A 25,667-nucleotide genomic window follows, 5' to 3' on the forward strand; every position below is an offset into this window, starting at 1 on the left:
TAAGGGCTTGGGATCCAAACGAATGAAAGAATGCCTCTCCCCATACAAGCCTGCCCATGCCTTAAGATCTGCCGGGAAACTTTTCCTAAAGTACTTGCCGCACATTCTGTGTTAACGAGGGAGAGAGCCTTATCTGTTATGGCACCCAGTTTGTGGAATTTCCTCCCCGTATAAGTGCAACTGGCACTGACTGCACTATCTTATTGTACCAGGTTAAAATATTTTTGTTTTGTTTTTCGGCCTGGACATCTTTGTTCCTTTATATTTTACTGCTTTTTCAAATGTGGTATATCTCTATTTTGTTTTCATTTTTTCATTGTATTTTAGGGTTATATGACCCTATTTTGGGATTTTGTTTTGTATACCACCCTGATATCTTTGGATAAAGGGCAGTTAAATATCTAATAACTGATCAAGACAGCCATCAGGAGGCAACAGCTCATCTCCATAACAATGGAATCTGCCAGGCTAAACTTGTCCAGTCAGTCTGAACATTTTACCAGTCTCTTCTTCCAATCACAGAAGATACCATGAGAGATCATCCAGCTCAACCAGGATACAATCTCATAATTGTATCCTGCCTGGAGCCTTCATAATGGGAGAGAACAGAGAATAAAAACTTGGAAAAAATCCACAGTTGGAATGTGTGTTTTTTCCTCATGGACTAGGCTATCTTCGTTGTTTAAAGGAAGAGTTATCCACACTTTAATAACATGGACAATAAAATAATGACCAAGAATGAAGTGCAGAACAGGAAAGGAACCAGGGGACTCAATTGACTGTGCTCTTATTTTTATTAGAATTTATATTGCTGAGAGCTTCCAAGTACAGTTTTCTTCTTTGGAGACTTGCAGCATTATTTGTATTAATGACCGGATTAATTTAATAGAAAACCACTTATATATGTATCTGTTGTCTAGAACATTTAACTGAATTGCATTTTTTTTTAAAAAAGAAATACTGTATATAACAAGAAATATGTCTTAATGCTACCATAAAATGAAAAAAATTCTTCCTCCCTCATCCTGACTCGGTTTGATGTACTCAGTTCCATGAAGTTCAACAGATGTAAATACAGATTAATTATTTAAAAAGTAATAGGAAGGAATGAGATTCCAAACATGTAGTGTTTAATTATTTAAAACCTATAATGGAATTTCAACCCCAACACATCCTCCAGATTTCTCAGTGTGCTTGGACAAATGCCTGAGGTTAACTAGTATGCCTCTTGCTGCCAAACTACCACCATTTATACTGCAAAGAAATAATTTGCTTGCTAAAATGTAAAGTACAGCTAGTATTTGGATTCATGTTCTGTGATCATCTAGATTTGTTTAATCATCAAATAAATATAAGTGTTTCTAAATGTTGGTGATAGTATTGTATTCAGCTGCCGCATTCTAGCTCAGTTACAGCAATCCATATTTGGAAACAGGTTCCTCTGAATGAATTAGCACATTTACTGCTGAAAAGGGAAGTCATTAGCTTAACTCTGCCTTCCTTCCATAATTTACCCATGTCTTAATGTGAGGAAGGGATGTGTGAATCAGCAAAATGTGAGCTCATCAAGATTCTGTGATTTCCACCTCAAAGCTCATTCCGATTCATGTCTATATCAGATTGCGAACTTTGGGTTTTTCGCATGAAAATTCATGTGTCTATTTGTGTGCATTTCCCCAAATGTACACATCAGTTGTGCGCATTTTTAAAATGTATGCATTTTCTCCCATTGACTAAAGCATGTTTGTGTTTATTTTTCAAATGCACACATTTTTCATGGACATTTGTCAAATGTGAAAATTTGTTGTGTATTTTGTTGTTGCATGAATTGTATTGCAAGCTCAGAAATGTATGGACTTCAGATCACGGATTGTGTGCAGGCCAACGTTTAGTTCCGGGAGATGCAAATTGGATACATTTTGATCAACATTTGAACAGAAATAAATGTTTCTGTTCAAATGTGTCAAATGTGATGATATCCAACTTTCCCCCACCACCTACCAGCAGCCGCCAATGAAGCAGAGCTAGGGCAGGGAACACAGACATTGTTATGTCAGGATGTGGGCAAGGTCTCTTAGATGTTATAGAGGAGGTAGGAGAGCTAAACACACAGCCATTGTTTTTGGTGGTAGGCAGCCACATGTTTAGTGAAACATCTAGTGGAACACCTCAGCATCATTGACAGCAGATTTTATATTTCCAGCACTGATTCCATTGTCTGGTAACTCTGAATAGCAGGAGAAGTTCTACAGTCTTTGGTGTAAATCCAAAGTAGCTGAAAAGTGATGTGAGAACAATCTTTTCATATGTTATTGTTAAATCAAGATGATTTATTAAGATCGTAGCTTATGTTTCCAGTTAAGGCCCTAACTACCTCTAGAAAGGTATGTTGAGCTTGTAATAAAACATTATTTCCTCCTCACAGGAAATGCAACTTTTACATTTGATTTATTTAATAGGTTTTCATTGGTAATTTTTGTTCAGTAGAAGTAGCATTGGCCTGGAGCAAAGCCTAGGGCTGAAAGCATATTAGTCTAAGCAAAAACAAACAAACAAAAATTAGTGTACCCATCTAACCATCTCATTATTATATTCATATTCAAGCCAGCCATCTTGTGAGCTATAGAAATATAATGCAAAAGGTGGTGTGTGTGTTTAAATTCAGGCATAAAAAGATAATAGGTTAGAAAAACACATACATGTTTGTTTGGTTTTTTGCTATTATGTTTTTTAGGAAGCCATGTTGGTCCTTTCTATCATGAAATAAACCAATATAACCAGAGAAAGGCTTTTTGAGGAAATGATAGCAAGTATGTTATTCAGCCATTGGGTAAATGTGAAAGGAAGGAAAGTACCATACTGTAATATTTATCTAGTTTTTCCTCACAAAAACCCTGTGGGTCCCTCAGGCTGAAGGGCTGTGGCTGGCCCAAGGTCACCCAGCAAGCCTCATGGCTAAACAGAGATTTGAACATCAGTTCCTAGTCCTCATCCAACACTTTGATAGCTGATATGCCATGGTATTTAGCAATCAACAGTATTTTTTATAACTTACATATTTAATATTTCATCATGTTTCATAATTAGCATGCAATTAAAATTTAGTATGCAATAATATCCTGTATAACATCCAGTCAGATTTAGGCTGAAATCCTATACATGCTTCCCTGGGAGTAAGTCCTGTTATACTCAGTGAGGCTTACTTCTAAGCAAATATGCACAGGATTGTGCTGTTAATAAGTGACAGTACTTGACAACTGATTTGTAATTTTACTTCATATTTAAGATGAAACGGCTATGTATTTGACTCCTGCCAAGTAGCAGTGCCAACAAAAAAATAAAAACCACGTGAACTTTAAGGTAAAATTTCATAACCAACATTCAAAGTCAGAACTTGATGATATTTGAAATTTTCAAAATGTTCTTGTAGTCACAATACATCCCACCGCATCATAAATCCAGCTATGAGAGCATTACATTTCTGTAGGTAACACTGTTGTGTATTTTTTTTTTTACTACAGCTTCCCACATGAAACCACCCATGATAGGAGAACTCTGCTCCACTCCTTGCAAATGTTTGCCCCACATTAGCTTTTTCACCTTTTATTTCCTTAATGATCTAAGCCAGAACCAGGAGAATTCAAAAATGGTCCTTACTATGGTATTATAAAAGGTTGTTAAAGGACCAGCAATTTGAGAATGCAAGTTCAAGGCTTTCTATGAAGAAACAATAGTTTCCTGCTGGTGCATATAGCTTGGAGATTATGAAAGCAAAACCACCAACTTCAAAAAGCTGTATAGTCTACTTCAAAAATGCCAAGAATTACACCTTTGCAATTTATCTGTTGTTTCTAGTTCCTCATTCATTTCATTATGGGAAATATGAAGGTCTGAATAAAGTAGTAACACATATTGCACAAAGCCCTAACTCTCTGAACTCCATGGCAACCTCCTGCTGATTTTAATAGGGACACTTCTGGCCTCAAACTGAGCCCATGTGAAATAAATTAAAGGCTTTGGGGCAGGTGTCCACATCACAGAACAACGATCAGAGTTGTTGCCCTTTAGCAGCTGCAGCTTTAACTCTCGCCAAGTTTGCTCTTGTACTTCATTTCTGTTTTTACATAGCAACAAATTTGTACAGGTTTACTATTTCGTAGGACCTAGTTCCCAAAGACTTCCATTCATTTTTTGTAAAGTTAAACCACATCATTTTGGACCAAATCATACCAATCATAGCAAACTTTAAGATCAAATCAGCTGTCTTCATGGGCTCTATGCAGTCTTACAATTCGGTTCTGTGCCTGTACAAAGCATCTTTGGAACTTCCCTAAATTCCTGTCAGGGACCTGGCACCACCTCCTTTGGTAGAGAGGATTGGCTCTTCTGTGAATGCCCTGAGGGTTGGGACGGCAGTCTTTTTACCAAATTATCTTCTGACTTTCTCCTAAACTTGTCTCAGAATTGGTCCAACTTTTTGTGCATTTCCCCCCATGTAGTTAAGGACTTTGGGTTGCATCCAGTAGTGTCTGCCAACAGAACAACATCAGATACCAGAATGGATTCACCCTCCTTCCAAAGCTGATTTTAGGCAGTACAGGGGGTTGTTAGGTGAGGGGACAGTAAAGGAAAGTCCTGTTGCATAGGTAGAAGTCCACACATATAATGACAGATAAAATCCTTTATTCTTTTGTGGTATTTTTAGAGCAGAGGAATTTTCCCTTCTTTATGGCTCTTATACCTGTAGTGAAGCAGATCATATTTAAAAAGTGCTGCAGCTGTGTAGATAAAGTCCCTTCTTTGAATGGTGCAATCATTTTTTAATTTGTTTAGGGGAAGAGCACAGCATAGATTACTGTATTCATTGCCAAAAGCTCACAAAGCAAGCTCTCAGGAATTGCTCATTCATTCAAATTCTCTTTGGGAATGGGCTTTGAGGGATGAGTGGGGTAACTCCTCATTGAAAGTTGCCAAACTGGCATCAGCCCCCCCTTAAAGCAGGTCCTGATCTCAGAGCTGGATCATCTTTCAGAAGCTCAGATCTGACTACAAAGGCCAAGCCTGTCTGCCACCAAATGCTTTAAGGCCTAACTAGTGTGATTGGGACCATATGTCCTTGAATATCTCCAACCCTGAAACTACTAATAAATCGAAGAGGAGGAAGATAATCAAGAGATTATAACCATCCTTCTTCAAAATCATTCCTTTTTTGGTCTTGGCCCCTACTAAAACACCTTCTGAGATCATGCACACCTGTCATTCCAGGTTCTGCTCTCAGACCTAAGGTATTTTTTGTTGCACTAGTTCTAGACCTTTTTAAACAGCCTGAACCTGTGTTGTAGTGCGTTGAATGACTCCTGTTGCTTGATTCCTATGCTGTCTCCAGTCTTTAGTACCATCTCTGATATGGTTCTACTTTGCTTCATGTCACATAGATCATGATGAAGTCTCCAGTTCTTTATCGGTTCCCACTCATACTGAATTTCTGTGAGGTATCTGGTTTAAGTACTTCTGTGACAGAATGGGTGAGGAGGCCTTCCCTACTGGCTGAGTCCTGCTTCCATAAGGGTTCCCAAAAAAAGAATTATGATAGGCTGTCAGTACAGGCTGAACTTAGCCTGAAAAAACCTTAGGCTGTCTGGCTGTTTGCGGGGAGGGGCGGGGGTGCTACTGACAAGGACCTTCCCTCCTGCCCAGCTTTAGAATTAATAAAAAGAAGAGAGCTTTAGATTTTCTTCCCCAAAGCCCAAAAGACACAGAAATTAACAGAACCTTGTGAAAATAACCTTAGAACACAAGGGGTAGCTTAACACTTGTTCACTTTAGCACATGGGGGAAATTTCAGCAAGACATCCCAGAGAAATACCCTTAAAAAAAAATGAAGCTAACTGTTAATGCATATAAAGACATTTTATCCAGGAAAGAGGATTTTGACACAACATAAATAAAAGAGGAAAAATGAAGGCAACAAATCACATACAAACTTTTAAATAAATACAGAGTGGCCCAAAAGTCGGTATACGGTTGTTTAGAAGGTTGATGGGAGGGGGAGAGAATTTTCAGTCTTCCAGTACTGCTTTAGAATCCACTTTCTTTGTTCTTGACTCAAGTTCGCTGCCATCATTCACAATATCAGTAAAAAAAATAACTAAACAACTAAACAACTGTATACCTACTTAAGAGCCTCACTCCCCTCACTCTCTACACTTAATTGATTTAAATTTCACTCCCTGTCACTCACTCTTCCCAACTGTCATTCTGACTCCACCCACACATCTTCTACTCACACATTCTCTCCCCCTCCCATCAACATTCTAAACAACTGTATACCTACTTTTGGGCCACTCTGTACAGTAAAAAAGTCTATCTAAATAAGGTAGATACATTTTACCTATTTGAGTAGAATCTTGGGTTTAGGGTATTTTACAGAGTTCCTTGCAGAAAAGATGGTCTGAGAGAGTGTTAGTCTCTTGCAGACTATCTTTGGTCACCTGATTTGCATGGTCCCAAAGAATACAAGGCACTGTGGTGATACCCCACATATTTATGGGAATTTCAGACCAGTGGAATGGTTCCATGTGGGTTTGGATTTCCACGACAACAGAGCTAATCTGTTACTTCATTGTTTTACATCATCCCTCTCACCCTCCTGAAAGCAGGAAAACCTAATGGCTTTGAACATGATATAATTTGCTGCTCATAAATGACGTCGGCAATGATTCATAAAAAAACTTGCAGTTGCTTTGAAATGGAATGAATGAATGAAAAGCATTTCTTACTGTGTGAGAAACAAAGTAAGCCTTTGCTGTGAGTTTCTAATAAATTCCTGCCATGTATCACTTCCTGTATAATGGACAATCTCCTACCAGGCAGTGTGGAGGCCCAGACCTGCCAAACTTTAGCAGTAGAACTACATCACTTGGGCCAAGCTTCTTTTTTCTGACATGGTCAACTGCCTTCTTACCTTGGTCAGGCTTCTTAACCTAGACCCAGGTTCAGCATCATGGGTAAGTATGATTGGGCACCTGTCAAGGGCCCACCCCCTAGCAGGGGCCCACTGATAAGAGCTCCTCTTCACCACTGGAACTTGCATTGTTCCCTTGCCTCTCACTCTGGTCCAGACAACATGATGGTGAGAAGGAAGAGCAGCAGATGTTGTTGCCTACGTGCTTACTGGCTGTCTCTGCCTATCAAGCAAGCAAGTGGTAGCAATGATGGCAAAGAGGATGAGGAGCAACAGCAGCTGGTGATAATGGTGGTGAGAAGGAAGAATCACTGAGGGAGGGGCCCATTGTGGGTCTCTTGCCCAAAGGCCCTCAGAAACCTGGAGCTGGACCTGCAACCTGACCTCTAGACATGAATCCTATTAGTTTGCCCTGTTTCAACCTGGGAATTGTAGTTTGGTGAGACAATGAGGATCTTCTGTTAGTGATCTTAGTCCCACTCACCTACAGTTCTCTGGAATTACTAGTCCTGTGCAGGTGGTATTCACATAAACGAGCAATGCAAGCACAAGAGGCTGTGGGGCCACATATTTACCACCCACAAGGGGCTGTGGGATAACATGTTTAGCTCCTCCTGGCCCTTCCCACGTTGAAAGATAACTTCCATCTGTGGAGGTTCTAATTGTTGTCCCATTTAAAATTGGACATGCCCCAGTAAGGTAAATTAATCTTGTTAAGGAGTGTTGTGCCACAACAGAGTGAGATCTTTCTTTCTTTCTTTCTTTCTTTCTTTCTTTCTTTCTTTCTTTCTTTCTTTCTTTCTTTCTTCCTTCCTTCCTTCCTTCCTTTCTCTCTCTCTCTCTCTCTCTCTCTCTCTCTTTCTCATTGCTGATATTCTGTCTCATTCAAGTTTCAGATTATGATGCATCTAAGCAGAAGAAGGGTGTGGATGAGGAAAGGTAGCTTAACCTTTATCTTTGCCCCCACAGATGAAAATCAGCTTGGGAAAGGTAATTTTGACTTGAAAAAGGACCTCCCCGCCAAGGGTTAAGCAGCCTGCCTTTCTTTTGCTCAGATACAGCCTGCTCCATGCTACTTTGGATTAAAAAAAAAACAACAGCAACAACAACAACAACAGATAAATAAGACATGGAACTCTGTGTTATGCATAGTTTGTGCTGTTGTTATGCACAGTTCATCTTTTGTATAGATATGCTCGTGGTCTCTAATATATCTGTGTTGTGATGGTAAAAGGCTTGGTTCTCCATGTCTGTGTCAATCCATTACATTTCTTATAAAATAGATGTTCTGAAAAAGAATTTTTAAAATCGCAAAAGAGTGACCATGAAGCAGTGAAATGTTGGCAGAATGTGCTGATCGTTACTGTTAGCCCCCTTCACTGATATTTGCTGTTGTCTCTTGGAGCCTGTTCACCATTGCTTCTTCCTCCCTGCTGTTTTCCATTCCACATGGCAAACCTGAGCAGAACAGATGTCCTTTTTGACATTTCCACGTAGTGCATCTCCAAGTATGTGTGTGTGTGTGTGTGTGTGTGTAGCTGTTTAAACAGCAACAGAATGTGGAAGAAACTATATTTTCATGTCTTTATACATTTGTCTGAGAAAATATGCTAAAATGTTAGTGCTTAGTTAAAAAAAAATTCAAATCAGAATCATCAGCAGAGGTACATACTATATGGGAGAAAAGGCCAAATCGATATATATAATGTGATTTACAATGACATCCCAAATAGGGAATGGGACCCAGATAGAACAGATGTTTTCTAGACAAATGCTGTACATATGACATCAATGATTATATGAAAGCCTGAGGAAACTTTGAATAATCACGTATTAAGCAAAGTGGGACAGGTGGTGATGCCCTTTTACACAGGACTATATTGAAATAAGGCCAGATGGCATGGTAAGGTCACACACAATTAATTGGGATGAACTACAAATTTTGAAAACTGAGGTTTGGATCATAAAAAGGCTCCACTAGCAGCTAACAATTTAGCAGCTAACAATTTAGCTAACTTAATTTGTGTTGATTGTAAAGTGATTTGCACATGACTAATTTTCTCTGGATTGGAGATTAACACCCAGATCTTAAACATTGTACTTGGAAATAAAATCCTAATGATTTAATGAAGCATCTTTTCATACTATTATTTAGATTATTGTTTAAAATTGATTAGTGAGATATACCATAACATGAATCCCATCTTGAAAGCTGATTACAGAATGAATTACCCAGTGCCCAGGACTATATAACCATCCATTTTTACATTAGCAAGATGTATATACTGAATCATTCATGGGTAACCCAAATATATATTTTTTTTCATTTTGTTTACCTAAACATGAATGCCTCACTGCCAATATGCATATTATTTTTTCTGTACTGAAGAAATACAAGAGAGGTTTGAATTTCACAGCTCTGGCTTTGTTGGTTTTCCCCATATCAGGAACAAATAATTTATGCTGAGCCTTTGTTTTCCTAAAAGTCTGGAAATATTACAAATAAATTGAATAATATCAAGTCACTGAACCTCTAAGTAGCTCATTGGCATCCAGCAACTATCTTATACATACATTAAGGGCTCAATCCTATGCATGCTTAGACAGAGAAAAGGCCTACAACTCCCATCATTGACGAATGCTGGGAGTTGTAGGCCTTTTCTCTGTCTAAACATGCATAGGATTGCGCCCTAAGGCTGCAAACCCATACCTAGGAATAAGTCCCATTGAACTCAATAGGACTTCTGAGTAGCATGTATAGTGTTCCATATCTGCAAAAGGAAACGTTTTGTTCTGTGCTTTAAAATTCGACATGAAATGTAAGGTAAATGTAATCTTTTTAGGGGTGTTGTGCCACAACTGCATGTTCTTGTATCTCATTCAAGTTTCAGATTATGATGTATAAGTGCATTATGTAGTGGCCTGGCCCTTTTTTTTAAACCCCCTTTATTTTTTGAAGAAGTACAAACAAAATGTAATTAAAATTCTTTAGTGAGCTTTATTATGAAAAACCTAGCAATAGATTACCTCTAATGACTTTATTCTAAGGGAACTGCATGAACAGAAATGTGTCTTTTGTTAAGTATGATACATGCAAGCATCATGTGTGCGCTCAATTGTAGCATTTCTCTCTGTCTTTGTACAGAAGGAGACAAACACGCATTTGCCATGCACAATAATATACACATTACATTTATTTAGGGTGCAACCCTGTCAGGTTGCTATCCAGGTTGCTAAGATTTCTATGCCTTGCTGAGCTGCTTCTGGCAGGGCTGGAGGAGCAACGGAGGTGATTTTCACCTCTCCATCCTTCATTTTAAATTTTTGATGGGTCTCTGAGCCAAAGCTGACTGGTAATCAGTGCAGTTGACACAGCTTGTAGTAATATATTCAAAACGGCCAGTCCCAGTAAGCAACCTCCCTGCTCTATTCTGCACTGTCTGAAGTTTCTGGACCATCTTCAGAGGTAGCCCACATATAGTGCATTGTAGTAATACAGGCGGGAGGTTACCAGTGCATGGATATCTGTAGTCAGGCTACCTCTATCCAGGTAGGGTCGTAGCTGGTAAAAGACACTTCGTGCCACTGAAGCCACTTGTGCCTCAAGTAACAGAGCTGGATCTATGAGCATCCCCAGACAACAAATATGCGCCTCCTGGGGCAGTGCAACCCCATTTAGGGCTGGTCGAATGCTACTTCACTGGACAGATGAACCATGTACTAACAGAACCTGTATCTGGTCTGGATTGAGTCTCAGTTTCTTGGCCCTCAGCCAGCCCATTTTAGCCAAGTTTAAGCACCAGTTTAGTCACTGCCTCACCTGCACTTGATGAAAAGTAAAATTAGAGTTGGCTGACATCTGCATATGAAGGACACTTCACTCCATCCTTCTGGACAAACTTGCCTAGCAGTTTCATGTAGATGTTAGAAACTAGAAATGTAATAAATAGATAAATAAAATAAAATAAATAACATAGTTTCAGTGGTGCAGACTAAACCAGTTATACGATTGCTTCAGCTTGCATCCAACCTATTGATATAGGTTTATAGCATCTTTACAAAGTTGCCAAAAGTTAATTGAACAAACTTAATTTTTGCACATGACCAAACACATGTGCTGGGACATAGGTCATTTAGTGTGGGAGACACCCTGGAGGTTGATGCCATCATCTAAAGGACCCACAAACTTCTGTTAGTAACCATTCTCAATAGCAGGATAATAGCTCTGTGTGAAGAAGCCCTTAGAGAGGGTGGAGAGCAGTGGTGGAGGGAGAAATCCTATGGCCGCTAGTCAGCAGCTAGATGGCCATAGGATATGTGGTTTTCTGGGAACCGACCTCGGAGGCCACGCTCCAACTGACCTTTCCTCCCTTCCGCGCTGCCTCACAAGCAGCGTGGAACAGCCCCACACTCCGTGCTCAGAAGAGGAGTAAAGCAGCCTAAATGGGGCGTTCCGGGGGGCGTTCTGGGGCGGGAAAGGCAGAAATGCCGGTACAACACATCCTACGTGTCGTCCGGCAGCCTCCTCCCCTACTCCGCCGTCCTGCAGCTAGACAGCTGAAATTGGCTGTCTAGCCGCAAATGCAGGGCAGGAGAAGAGTGGAGGAAAAGATCCCCTCCATGCTTCTCCTTCCCTGCATTGGATAGGCGGTCGCTTCTGAGTTCGGAGGCGGCCGCCTATCCCCATAGGATTGTGCCCTAAGGTAAAGAAAGGTGTGGCAAAGCCAGCTGGGATGGGAAGTTTGGGGTGGCACTTGCTCACCTACTCAGCTACAGTCCATCTTATAGGGCCCCATTTCCTGACACATTTTCCCCCATCATTTAATGCAGATTTCACTAGTGTTAAAAATACTACAGAAAGTCCTGCAATCTGTAAAAAGGGCTATATTTAGTAATGGCAAAAATACCCATGAGTTTTGGTAGGAGCATGATCTGATACTATTGGTTTGGACTTGCTACAACTAATCTCAAGGGTATCTCCTTGACTGAAAGTAACAGACCATCCTGATGGGACTACATTGAGCGAGTCATATGTGATCGTGATGTACTGTGCAATCCTATGTACATCACATGCATCATAGCCACATTATGCTCAATGGGGCTTACTTCCTAGTAAGTGTGTTTGGGATTGCAGACTTAATTTCAGATTATAAAAATTATTATGTGTAGCACTTATACAATAAATGTAAAATATATGCCATAAAAAGATACAAAATATGCTAATATTTCATACTGGGGGTAGGCGGGGAGCGGGCGGGGGGGAACACTACCAGCAGAATCTACCCATCATTTCTTAAAATATGTCACCTACTGTATATTTTAGAGATAGAAAAAAATGTTGTCTTATTGAACTGAAAGATATATATGGTCTATCTGTCACATCTTAAGTAATCAGAATGAGCTCATTGGAGAAATCTGTAATTACTCTGAGCATGATATTAGTTTGAAGTAAAATGAATGATTTTGCTCCATTTTATTACCTCTGGTATATAGCCATTTGTATCGTAAATTCATTGACCTCATCTTAAATTATCAATCCTGTAAGACAGAACTGATTCATTAATTATTAAGTGACATTATTTCTACTCCAGTAATTTTTACTCTGTGTGAAGGGACTGTGTGATGCGTCTCCGGCATAATATGAGAGAGAGAGATGGAGAGCACTAGTTATGTGTGACTTCACAGTGTTGAATAAAATCAATTGGATAATGAGTAGATATTTAGTTCATCTGAGATGTTCTTGGAAACTGATTTATTGCAGTTACCCTCAATATCTTTAATTAATTTTATCTAATGATAAAATATACTGAATAGTAGAGTGGTCAATATGAGAGTGAAGGAGATCAAAATGAGCATTTCTTTTATCTCAATGAATTATTAAAAATTATGACATGATTTGTAAGAAGGATTTCTAGACAGGAGCATAGAAAATGTTTTCTTACCTTAAGGTGACATGAGAGACCTTAGCAGAGAAGCATATCAATGCAGACACAAAGCACTAAACATTTTAATAAATGTTTGAACCAATAAAATAAAATCACTAGAGAAGATATCATCAGCTGAATTTATAGTGCAATCCTATGCATGTTTACTCAGAAGTCTGCCCCACTGAGTTCAGTGGGAATTCCAGGGAAGTATAGAATTTCAGCTTTAGGCAATCCTATGCACACTTATTAATTATTTATTTAGGGCGCAATCCTATGGAGATAGGCAGCAGCCACCAAACTTGAAGGTGACCGCCTATCCAATGCAGGGCAGGAGAAGCACGGAGGGGATTGTCCTCACCATGCTTCAGCCGCCCTGCATTTCCGAGCGCAGAGTACAGGGCCATTCCGAGCTGCCTGCAAGGCAGTGCGGGAAGGGGTGAAGGTCGGTTCTCTGGGAACTGACCTCGGAGTGTGGGCTCCAAGGTCAGTTCCTGGAAGCCCACATATCCCAGAAACCCACATATCTAGCTGCTGACTAGTGGCCATAGGATTGCTCATTTATTTATTTATTTATTTTATTTGTACCCCATCGTTCTACCAAAAAATGGCACTCAAGGTGGCTTACAGACGCAGTTAAAATTGATTGAGACAATACATTAAAATGCAGAAAAAACAACTATAGAAAAAATATTAAAAACAGCACTTACTTGGGAGTAAGCTCCTTTGGGCATATTGGGACATATATCTGAGTAAACAGAAGTAGGACACATTTGGAGCCATGCTTTAAAACTATTTTACCCTGTTTTGTAAATGTAGATGTGGTTTGCCGTTTGCAATCAGGCTCCAAAGTTGGTCAGCCTGTCATCACTACTTTTGAGCAGGCCTGGGGCAGGGCAAGGGAATCCTTGGTACTTAGTGGATTAGTGAAACCAATCAGTTTTCTTCAGAAATATTTTCATGAACCAATTTCTCTCTACCCTCCCCCCACCCCCCTCAACTACATCAAAAATTCTGGAGTATATTGCTGACTTCCAGGCTTGCTGGGAACTAGATGTCATGGCTGGGACTGGCCCAAGACATTTTGCTGCTTGAGGTGAAGCACAAGATGGCACCTCTCCCCACAACCGGGTTTAAATTTGACCAGACTGGCAATTGAATCTTACTTCAACACTGACAATGGGACAGTGTCCTCTGCTGTACCTGAGGGCAGCAGGCTAGTTTAGGGAGCTCAGGACAGGCCATGTAGCAAACACAGGTCTGTCATCCAGCACCTTGGCACCACTTCCTACCCTTCAGCATTCTGCCTGCAGTAGGGCCAGCCCTGGTTATGACAGAGGTGAGCCCATGGGAGGAGTAGAGGGGGCACTGGCCATGCCAACAGCAATACACATGAATAATTTGAAGTGAAAAGCCTTGATTTATACATGTTTAGGACCTGGCACAAAGTGTGTGTGTGTGTGTGTGTGTGTGTGTGTGTGAGATACTTTGATATTGTGTACCCAAGTACAAAATTGATGCTCCCACATGCTCTTGAATGGCAAAACCAGACTTTCTTTTTTGAAGAGCATTTGGGAAAGCCATGCATGGTAAAAATTCAGACTGATATGATGGGTTAGTAAGATTCCACAAAGCCTTCATTATCAAATTTTGGGGGGCTACATATGAAAGCAGCCTTTATCCCCAAAACATTCACTTCTTTTTGCTGGCATCTAGGTTTTTCTCTGTTTCTTGTGAGATTTTAGAAAAGACATGATCCGGCCCAGTGTTTGACAAAGCTAAGCTGCTTAAGGTACTAGTTATGGCAGTAAAAATACAAACCAGTTCTTACACGTTTATTCTTCATATACTTTGTAAACAATTTTACCTACTGTGTGCTCACACACCCTCTTGTGATCTCATTAAAGAAGAAGTAGATGTTCGTAGCTATGAGCTTAACATGCAGTGTGTTTTTTTCTGATTTATGAAAGGTTTGGGGGTAATTCTCTTGTTGGAGAGGGTATCATGGAAATGAGTATGTAATATTGCAGAATGACATTTATATAGTTCCAAACTAGCTCTACAGTGGCTGAAAAGCCTTGAGGATGTTTGGTTTTTTCCAGGCTACCCTCCTCCCCATGTTCTGTCTCATTCTGAGCCACGTAGTTTGTTTTAAAAATTATTACTATTAATATTTTTAGTAGATTTTCTCATCTACAATAGAAATCAAATAGGGAAAGGAGGTTGGGGAATTGGGACTAAGCTGGAACATATTCAAATACACTCTTATTGATGCTCAAGCATACATATCAGTATATGTGTAATGACCAAATATCCAAATATTTATTTGGAGACTGCTGTCTGTAGTAAGCTGCATGTTCAAATATAGAAAGGGCAGTAAGGGCCTCTGCCCATTGAACAATTGATGGTATGGACTTGGACTTTTAGTTTTGAAGTATATGTCTTTTTGCTACCATGAATGCTCTCAAAATCCACTTTTGTTTACCATCTGATACATCCTAGAGCACAGAAATGTAAGTCAAAAGCACATGAACATCAATAATTTCAGCGATTTTTCTAATACAAAATTAATGTGTAGAAATCTAGAAAGGACCCACCAAAGGACATAGCCACATCATATGGGGGAGTGATGCAAAATCCATTCCACAATGACAACACTTGGCAGTTGTGGACATGTTTTTCCTAAAAAGATGATCCAGTGTCCAATAGGTATGGAAAAACAATTTCTGTTGTTTTAGTTACAATTTCAAATCAAGAGAAGCAGAATACACAGCGGCAAGGGCAACCTTCCATTGTCTTTCATGAATGGGATGTTACAGTTCCCTCTTCCACTCTTCTTTGATGACCTGTGTATCAAACTTAGTATAGCCAAATGGTAGCCTTGTTCATTTGTGTTTAGAAGAAATATCTATTAGAAGAAATGAATTCTTCTAATATCTGGGGGGTTGCAGAAGTACTAAGAACCGATGAACTAAAAATAGATGTTAAATGGTATGTTAGTTGCAAATATTGCCAGTGGGCTGTAGTTGGCAGTTCGATCCCCGGTCCCAGGTTCAATTCCCAGCTTCTTCAGGTAGGGCAAGAAAGAATCCTGCCTAAAACCCTGGAGAGCTGCTGCCAGTCAGTGTCGACAATACTGGGCTAGATGGGCCAATGGTCTGACTTAGTATAAGGCAGCTTTCTATGTTCCTATGTTCAAATTTAAGTACATTTCAATCCCATTGACTCCACAGGGATAGAGACTACAATCCTGTGCACACTTACATGGGAGTAAGCCTCACTGAACACAGTAGGACATATATCTGAGTGATATGCCCACTGATATCAATCTGAATTAGAAGTGCTTAGTTTTGTCTGCATCGTTACCAGTCTTAATTATTATTATTTTTGGGTAAGTGTCATCACTGTTTCTGATAAAGGAAAACTGAGAGTTAAACGAGATGAGTAATCAAATGCCCAGCATATGTTATGTTCAGATTGTTTATATGGCCAATGGTTATTCAAACTGAATTACCTGTTTAATGCTATCATTTCTAAATCATATCTTGTTGTATGTGTTTTTAAAATAAGTATTCCCAGTTCTGAATTCCAAAAGTGTACATAGGACAGTGCTTTCACATGTTCATAAGCTCAGTACATTGATTATATATAGCACAAAAAAGAGTATCCTCAGAATTTTATGAGAATTGAATAAATGACAAAATTTGAGGGGGTTTGCCTCTGTGTATAAAATCTGTCAAAAAAAAAGACACTGAAATTCTGACATCTGTTTATCTGTTTATAGCTGTGGAAAGATTACTCATTTTAATTCTTGTTTAAAATGCCATATGAAGGGAAAAGCATTTGTGCAAACAAGAGTCATATTTGAATTGTAGATCATGTCTCCACCATCTGTGAGAGCTGTTGGTGTTGCAAAATTAATGTGTTAATGAAATCACAATAATTTATCTGAAGTAATGGATTCTGAAACCTAGAATGTCTATTTTTTGAACTTTGGTTTCTAGTGGCTTACAACTGGGAAAACCTTTCGCAGCTTAATTAGTTCTGCAGCCTTATTTACGTGTTTTAAAAATTGGCAATGTGTGGTCACCACACCAATAGTAGCACAGAAAATAAGTTGCATTTAGTACAGTAAGGCTGTAATAATAAGAGGTTTTGTCTTAGTTTTTCAAAAATTGTTAAATAAATTGTTGTCTGCCAAGAAGTTATACAAAAGCGTCTAGTAAAGAAGAGTGGGCAAACAGCTCAGAAAATCTTTCCAGCTTGTTGAAATATCACAGCTTCAGAATACTTGAAATTCACCCAGATTTTATTACTATTTTCTACTTCTATTTGGAAGACAAAGCTAATGATGTAGGATGCTTTTGCTTTTGGGATACTATTTAATATTCCAGTTTAGTTGTCTACTGCATTTAAATAATTTAAAATGTCAAAGAGTGTTGTGGTTTGTTGTAGATTATTTGCATTCACATGTCTTGAGTCATGGGGTCATTTCCAAGTGTTACTTGGTCTTATTTACATAGCTAGATATTCAAGTTGTCATCGATGTGACAGCAGTACCTAACATGAAAGCCATAATCCAACACAGAATTAAGGGCCCATTGAAACTGAAATCACTGTGCTTAAGCACTCTTAATGCTATGCTGGACCGTGAACATACTATGTAATCAAAAATCCTAACTTTTATATAATGATTTACAGAACAATCCTATACATGTTTACTCAAAAGTCCCACTGTGTTCAATGTCCATAGTAAGTGTGTTTAGGATTGCAGCCTTAGAGTGTTCCGAGTGCTTCACATACATTTCTTTGCAATCCATACAGCAATCCTATAAACTACAAGAGCATGATTATACCCATGTTGCAGATGTGGGGAGAAGCACTGAGGCTGCTTAAAGTCACCTAGGCTGTGATCTTCCACATGAATGCAGCATGACTTACTTCTAAGTAAACATCCACAGGTGTGGCTATTAGTGAGTTCATGGCAGAGGTTAAGATTTGAACAGAGGACTTCCTGATGGATAGTGCAGTCTCTTATCATACTACTTTACGCTTCAGTTGTAAATATGGGAAGTAAAGAAAGCCCATTAAAATCACAGTGCTCTTCCAGAAACTTATGGGTGCAGAGCACACAGATACACACATGTGCACATGCATGTGCACACACAAATATATATGCACAGATGCAGACACACACACACACATGAACCAACACACAGTACTCTGCTTTCATATTCTAAAAGCATCTTAGCACTGTAGATGAAGACTATATCAAATGTTTTAATGGCAGTTATAGGTAAGACTTTACTGAGCATATATATGTACCATTAGGTGAATTATACTTTGGGATCAAAACATACAAATTTCATGAAATATAATTTTCTTTGATAATTCAGATGTTTAGAAAGCCATAATGGAAAGTTGAAACAATATATTTTAATGCAAATGACAATATAAAAAGGAAATCACTTTTTTTCTTACCTGTTTTGATTTTGTTACTGTGTTGTAGGTATGTGACTGGTGTAAGCACATAAGACACACAAAAGAGTATCTGGATTTTGGGGACGGGGAAAGAAGGCTTCAGTTCTGCAGTGCAAAATGTCTCAATCAGTACAAAATGGACATATTCTACAAAGAGACACAGGCCAATCTTCCAGCTGGACTCTGCAGCACATTACATCCTCCAGTCGAAAATAAAGCAGAAGGCACTGGGGTGCAGCTGCTGACTCCAGATTCTTGGAATATACCGCTAGCAGATGCTCGGAGAAAGGCCCCATCCCCAGTGTCTGCAGCTGGCCAAATTCAAGGTCCTGGACCATCCTCATCTACCACTGCCTCTCCGCCTGATACTGCCAACTGCTCTGTCACTAAAATCCCAACGCCTGTTCCCAAACCTATTCCCATCAATGAGAATCCAAATATGCCACCAGTTTCCATTCAGCCACCTGCTAGCATCGTGCCTCCAATTGGTGTCCCACCTCGAAGCCCTCCCATGGTGATGACAAACCGTGGGCCAGTCCCCTTGCCTATATTCATGGAACAGCAAATTCTGCAGCAAATTCGTCCACCATTTATTCGAGGGCCACCTCATCATGCCTCAAATCCAAACAGCCCTCTATCCAATCCAATGATTCCTGGAATTGGTCCACCACCAGGTGGTCCTAGAAACATGGGCCCCACCTCAAGCCCTATGCACAGGCCAATGCTGTCTCCCCATATTCACCCTCCAACAACACCAACCATGCCTGGAAACCCCCCAGGTTTACTACCCCCTCCACCTCCAGGAGTCCCTTTGCCCAGTCTTCCCTTTCCCCCTGTAAGCATGATGCCAAATGGTCCTATGCCCATGCCACAGATGATGAACTTTGGCTTGCCATCTCTTGCCCCATTGGTGCCACCCCCAACCCTGTTAGTGCCATATCCTGTCATTGTTCCTCTTCCAGTTCCTATCCCCATTCCAATCCCCATTCCTCACATCAATGATTCCAAGCCCCCAAATGGCTTCTCCAGCAACGGGGAAAGCTTCATTCCAAGTACATCTAGTGATGCAACTGGGGCAAAGCCAACAAATAACTCTGTGTCCCCCAGAGATTCAAAACAAGGGCCTTCCAAGTCCTCTGACTCAACACCAAGCTGCTCAGGCCAGTCGTTAAATCAAACGCAAGTGCATCAGGAGCACAGTAAAAATGAAGTTGTTGATTTGACTGTGAGACCTAGTAGTCCAGTGAACAGCAAATTTGGTTTTCCTACAGTACTACAAGGACCACAGGATGGTGTAATAGACTTAACTGTAGGTCACAGGTCTAGACTACACAATGTTATCCACAGGGCTTTACATGCTCAAGTCAAAGTTGAACACGAAGCTAGCAGTGTTGTAAATCTGACTTTTGGTAGTTCAGATAAAAGGAACTGCAATGACTGCAGGAACAATTGCAGCCCCACTGAAACAAAAACTTTACCTTGTAGTGACCCAGCTCACTGTGGTCCGATCACACTGGCCTCTGGCACTCCAGAGAACAGTGCAGCTGCAGTGTGCAATGTCATTGTGAATGGCACAAAGGGGCCAGAGGTTTCTAAGAACTCAGAGCAGCCCCAAGAGCAGAAGAAGTCTCAACCTCTGGAGGAATTGCCAGTGAGTGAGCTGGAGTCTGTTAAGGAAAACAACTGTACATCGAACTGCCGCCGGGAAGGAGAGTCTGGTAAGAAGACTGGGGAAGAGCCCCTGTTTGGGGGAGACAAGCAAGATCCCAACCTTAACAATCCTGCAGATGAGGACCATGCGTATGCTTTGCGGATGCTACCCAAAGCAGGCTGTGTCATCCAGCCTGTGCCAAAACCAGTGGAAAAGACTGCTATTGCACCATGCATTATCTCAACACCAATTCTCAGCACAGGGCCAGAAGATCTGGAGCCACCACTGAAAAGGAGGTGTCTCCGAATTCGAAATCAGAATAAGTAAAGGTTTGTGTGATCACTACAGTCTTCTGTGTGAGTAGAATGAATATCAGTGTTTTCAGGTAGGAGTAAAAGACATATGGAGGTGGTCATCTGTGAAACGGGGACAAAGATTCTGGTTTATGAATTCACTCCCCAAAAGTCATTATTTATGTTTTGTCTTTGTCCTATAGCATCTTTGTATCTGTCTGTTTTACATCCATCAGCAGTGTATATTCCTTTATGTTCATGGAATATTCTGTTAGAACTGTGGCAGGGAAAACTGTATTGTGGCTTATATCCTAAATAGTGGATCTTTTCTTATGACAGTTTCTGAGGCCAGGAAACTGACCTGATGTGTTTGGCTAAGCCATTTGGGTAACAGCGATTCAGCACCTTTGGGTTTAATGACCACAACACTGAGGCTTTTTTTAAGGAAAAGTCTAAGTGGAGCAATTCTGCCACTTCTAATGAACTCAAATCCAAAAGCACGCTTCTTCAATGTTCATCATATTTCCCCCCAACATATAGGTTTTAAGGTAGCAAAAGATCTGAAATTTTATTAAAAAAAACACTTCCATGAGCTTTGTCTGAGCTTGTATATGAACATACAAGTTCATATGTTGCTTACTATTTTAGTCCTTGCTGTTGCATCCCAGTACAATAGGATCACATCTCTTCCACATTTCTCCATTTCCTCTGCTTTTTAAAATGCTCCATGGACATTATTGTACTGATGTCAAATGTATTTTTAATGTTCTTTGGCTAGAGCACCCAGCATCAAAACAATAACCATTAAAAAACAACAGCTGAGCCTTATTTTTGAAACAGGATTATCAAACAAATAATCAGTCTCTACACCTTTATATTAGTGCTTTAATACATATTCTGAAGGAATCCTTCATATGCCACATGTACAATTTGGATTTGGAACAAATTAATTTTCTGAGTTTAAAAGAAATTGTTTCTCTGTGTTTTTCAAGCAGATGTCTCAATTTCTGAATCTGAAATACTGATTCACTTCAGAATTCAGGTACTTCTAGACTAAGTCACTTCCCAAAATTTTTTTTGTCAAGCATAGTCAGGGACACCTCTACACATATACACACTTATTTTAAAGGCCTTTCCACACAATCAGGTACACAATTGCATATTGGTTGCAAACAGCCTGCATTCTTCCTACAACATAGCATCTCTGTTATGCAGATAACATAGTTTCCAAGCCCTAGAAGTATAATATTTTGTATCTCAGAAAATGCAATATTTCCTAGAGATTGTGCATCTGTTTTTGTTGTGATTGCTGAGTGTGGCTGAGATGTGGCTACTAAAGTGATACGGGCTCATAAAAGGTATCATTTGTGAAGTAATTAGTGAGGACATGACTCAACTGCCACTCATGCCCTTTCCATTTTTAAAATCATGAATTTAATTAGACTTTTAACTAACAGTAAACAGTGAAAATAATATACAACGAAATAACCTGCCTCTTCTACTCATCTAGTTCCACGAAGCAAGCAAAACAGTATATACTACCAATGAAATCACAAGTCAGTGCATACTCACTATGAATACATTTGTCTGGTCTTAATAACTCTTGATTATGATTTCCAAAGGGATAGCTGCATTAGTCTGTTGCAGCAAAAACAACAGAGACTTGTGGCACCTTAAAGACTAACACATTTATTCTAGTATAAGCTTTCATGGAGAGTGTGTCCATGAAATCTTATGCCAGAATAAATTTGTTCGTCTTTAAGTCTCTTTGTTGTTTATGATTGTCCACAAGGCTTAGAAAAGTTACCCAATTCTCCAAGAATGTATTGTTCTTCTTAAACCCTTTAGTTCTTCACACTGAAGGCAAAACTAGATGAGATGTTAGAGAACTGTGATCAGATCTCCTGTTTCTTAAAAAGCAGCCACTGGGGGGAAGGAACATAATTAGATTGGGGCCATGCAACTAGGAGATACTTAACCCTTTCCTCTTGCACCATTTTCTTGATCTAAATCCCACCACCACCACGACATCTGCTATTTCTCTATTAGGTAAAACATATAGGCAAATGTATGCTTTTCTTAATGGGGGACAAGAAGCAGTTGGGGGGGTGCAGTTTTGATCAGGAATATGCCATGGTGGCAGGAAGCAAAACCCTCTTTCCACCCAGTGTCACAGTCCCAGTCTAATCTGGGTAGCTTTGCAGCTGTTTTTAATTTAAAGAGAGAGGGATGGAAAATGTACAGCACAATGTTATGCATGTTTACTCAGAAGTAATACACATTGTATTCAATTATGCTTACTCTCCCACATTTCTTCTAGTTTGGCTTCGTCTGTCAGTCTTCACATAACTGCAATATCCCGGCACTGATTTATTCAACGAGCCTGAATATATTTATATCTCAAAAACAATCTGCATATATATATATATATATATATATATATATATATACACACACACACACACACACACACACCCTTCTAATCACTGTTAAATAATATCTGTCAGGAGCGCCCTAGCTGCCTCTTATAGTCCCCTCCAATAGCCAACTCAAGACACAGACGACAAGGATTCTTTCCAAGGCTTTATTCCTTTATTACTTAATGACTCTTACAGATACTAATCACTAGCAACTAAGCAAGGAACTGCACTGGGGTAGATAGCAGAGTAGCCTAAGCTCCAGGTAAGGCAGTTGGTCCCTGTTTGAAGGAGAAGCGTAGGAAGACTCTGAGCTTATAGGCTATGGAGAGATCCTCCCTCTTTCCCTTGAGTCCTCAGGACGCGACCGTTGTTTTAGCGCCAAACAAGCGGAGCGCCTCCTTTCGGTGCCCACCATCTGTCGCTGCTCCCTGCGTCTGCGCCGAGCATCCAGCAAGCCCCCCTCCAGCACTCTCTCACTGCCAGGGTCACTATCTCTCCCAGGAATGCTGGCAGGAGGAATCTCTGCCAGCTGCTGTGCTTGTGAGAGATGAGCGAGCTCCTCTCCCATGGATTGCTGTTCTTCCTCAGAATCAGAACTGCTCTGGGGCTCTATGGGCTCAGTTTCCACCCTGACAATATCAAGCACAGACTAAGTGAAATAGAAAGACACACCCTGGGCAGGGCTATAATGCTGAAGTAAATGCGGAGGGTTGGTACACACCACAACAGAAGCGCAGACAAGCTGAATTAAGGAAAACAATCAGACTAAAAATAGTGTCCGAAAAACTGGATTTTCCGCGAAAATCTCTGGGATGGCTGCGAGATGGCCATAATGTCATGTGCCCTGAATGACTCCAAATGTAGTGAACTTGCAGTAAATCATTTGTGGAGACACCCACCCCACATCTCTTGACCAGCCTCCCTAGCATTCATCTCTCCTTCACCTTGTAGCACACAGCTCTTCCTTGCCTTCCTCATCACTGTGAGGTTAGGAGCTTCCCCTCTAGTTAGCCAAAGCCTCAATTTTCTTTCTCCTCTGCCCTTTTTCTTTTTTCACCTACCCTTCCATCAAGATCCTTACTTTTTTTTTTTACCTCTTCCCAGTCATCCTTAGTCTTATTTCCAGCCAAACTTTTATCTGCCCTCTCCCACACAGAAACTGAACTGCAAACTGGTTAATTCCCCATGCAACCAAACGTTCTGAGTCATTCTAACAGCTTCACCAATCAGGAGCAAAAGTTTCACCACAAGAAGAAAACAATTTTTAACAAAAATCTAAACAAGGGGATAAACTGCATCAGCATGTGTTAGTAGTTGTATGGTAAGATCCTAAAACTTGTTGGTTTGCTAACATACATTCATACATACATAGTTTATTGCTTTTAGTCAACCAGGCCATCTGCATGAAGAAACAGGCACAACTTTTCATAACATCCAGAGGGAAAACCAAAATGCTAGTTGTTAAGAAATAGCTAATAAAAAACAGATTAAAAACAATTTTTGAACTCCTAAAACTATATTTGCCGGCATGTTGTTACCATACTTACAGATTTTGTTCTTTTATAACAGTTAATATCTTTCGCCTCTCCAGGGCTCGGCTGACAAACTTAGCAGTCCTATATGATATATAATGATCTGTTCCAGCTAATAATAATCGGGTTATACTTACACCAGAGGTATCCTCAGGCACAGCTAATAGAGGCTCGAGGTATTGCTTCCTCAAATCAGTGTACAGTGGGCATTCTGTTAGAAAGTGTATCATGTCCTCTATCTTGGTGCAGCCAGCTGGGCAATCTGCACTCATACCATGATGGGTCTTATAACATACCTTCACCTCCATCAATTGGAGTGAGTTCAGTCTGCACCTAGTCATGAGCCATCTCAATTCATGTGAGGTGATAGATATTAAATACAGGGGAATCTTCCCCGGAGAGGTCATGATACTTTTATAGATTTTATTTGAGCGGCTTTCAGCAGCACCAGCCATTGTTGTTTGGATATCCGCATCTTGTAACCTCTTTGAGATCTCATCTCTAGCTCTGTCATATCCCCTTGTGAGCAAATATGATGGTGAAAAGCCCAACTCAGAGATAGGTGTAATTATCTTGTTTGCCCACGATCCCCTTCCCATTGCTTCATATGCTAATAGGACCGGGGGCGGGGGCAGTTGAAACATTATCTTTAACCAGAAGAAGATGGCAGCTTTTGGGACAAGCATTCCCACTGAGTGACAAGCTGTTTCTAGTCGTACAATGGTCCTAGATGTAGACCTAAGAACCCCGAGTACTCTAGAAAGAAATTTATGCTGCACTGGCTCCAATGAAGCTGTATTAGCAGGGGTCCAGGCAGGTGCCCCATAGAATATTTGGGGAAGTAATTTACCCTTATATAGCTCTATTAAAGGGGCCACCATCTTACCACCTGGTCCTGCAGCAAAGTGAAATATAGCATTACTAGTTATGAACTAAGATCCTGAACTTTGAAATGTCACTCCTAAGTATTTATATTTGTTAACCTGATCGAGCAGGTGATTATCCAGCTGCCATTGGTATTTTTTCCTCCTATTGCCAAAGACTAAAATTTTAGTTTTTTCATAATTGACCTGAAGATCTTCTCTCATATAATATGAGCTTAGAGCTCTTAAGAGTCTTCGCATCCCCACCTGGGTGTATGATAGGAGGACAGCGTCATCTGCAGGTTTGCTAACTTCTGTGTGATGCGGTTAAAATGGTGGCTGCAGTTCTGCCACAAAAGCAGCAAAGAGCCTTGTGTCACCAGCTTGATGGCTTTTTGGCAGATAAGGCAGTATATAAATGTTAATAATAAATCAATAATAAAGAAATAACAGACTAGCAGATTTGTTACAACATAAGCTTTTGCAGACTAAAATCCACTTCATCAGATGCACAATAACATGAATTCTAGTCCATGAAA

At 40.1% G+C, this 25,667-nt stretch overlaps 1 protein-coding gene across 3 annotated transcripts in view; it reads left to right on the forward strand.

The window, feature by feature from the left end:
* Nucleotides 1-25,667, forward strand: part of SOBP (sine oculis binding protein homolog) — a 226,740-nt gene that overhangs the window by 187,114 nt on the left and 13,959 nt on the right. For all 3 annotated transcript variants that reach the window (XM_084831334.1, XM_084831342.1, XM_084831325.1), the window contains one exon: nucleotides 18,398-20,349. In XM_084831334.1, the coding sequence (XP_084687460.1) occupies nucleotides 18,398-20,347 (1,950 nt within the window). In that variant the 3' untranslated portion in view covers nucleotides 20,348-20,349. The remainder of the gene's footprint in view (nucleotides 1-18,397; nucleotides 20,350-25,667) is intronic.

The sequence above is a fragment of the Heloderma suspectum genome, chromosome 1, assembly GCF_057233095.1.
Source record: "Heloderma suspectum isolate Gila_16-S chromosome 1, 16-S_ref, whole genome shotgun sequence".
NCBI lineage: Eukaryota > Metazoa > Chordata > Lepidosauria > Squamata > Helodermatidae > Heloderma > Heloderma suspectum.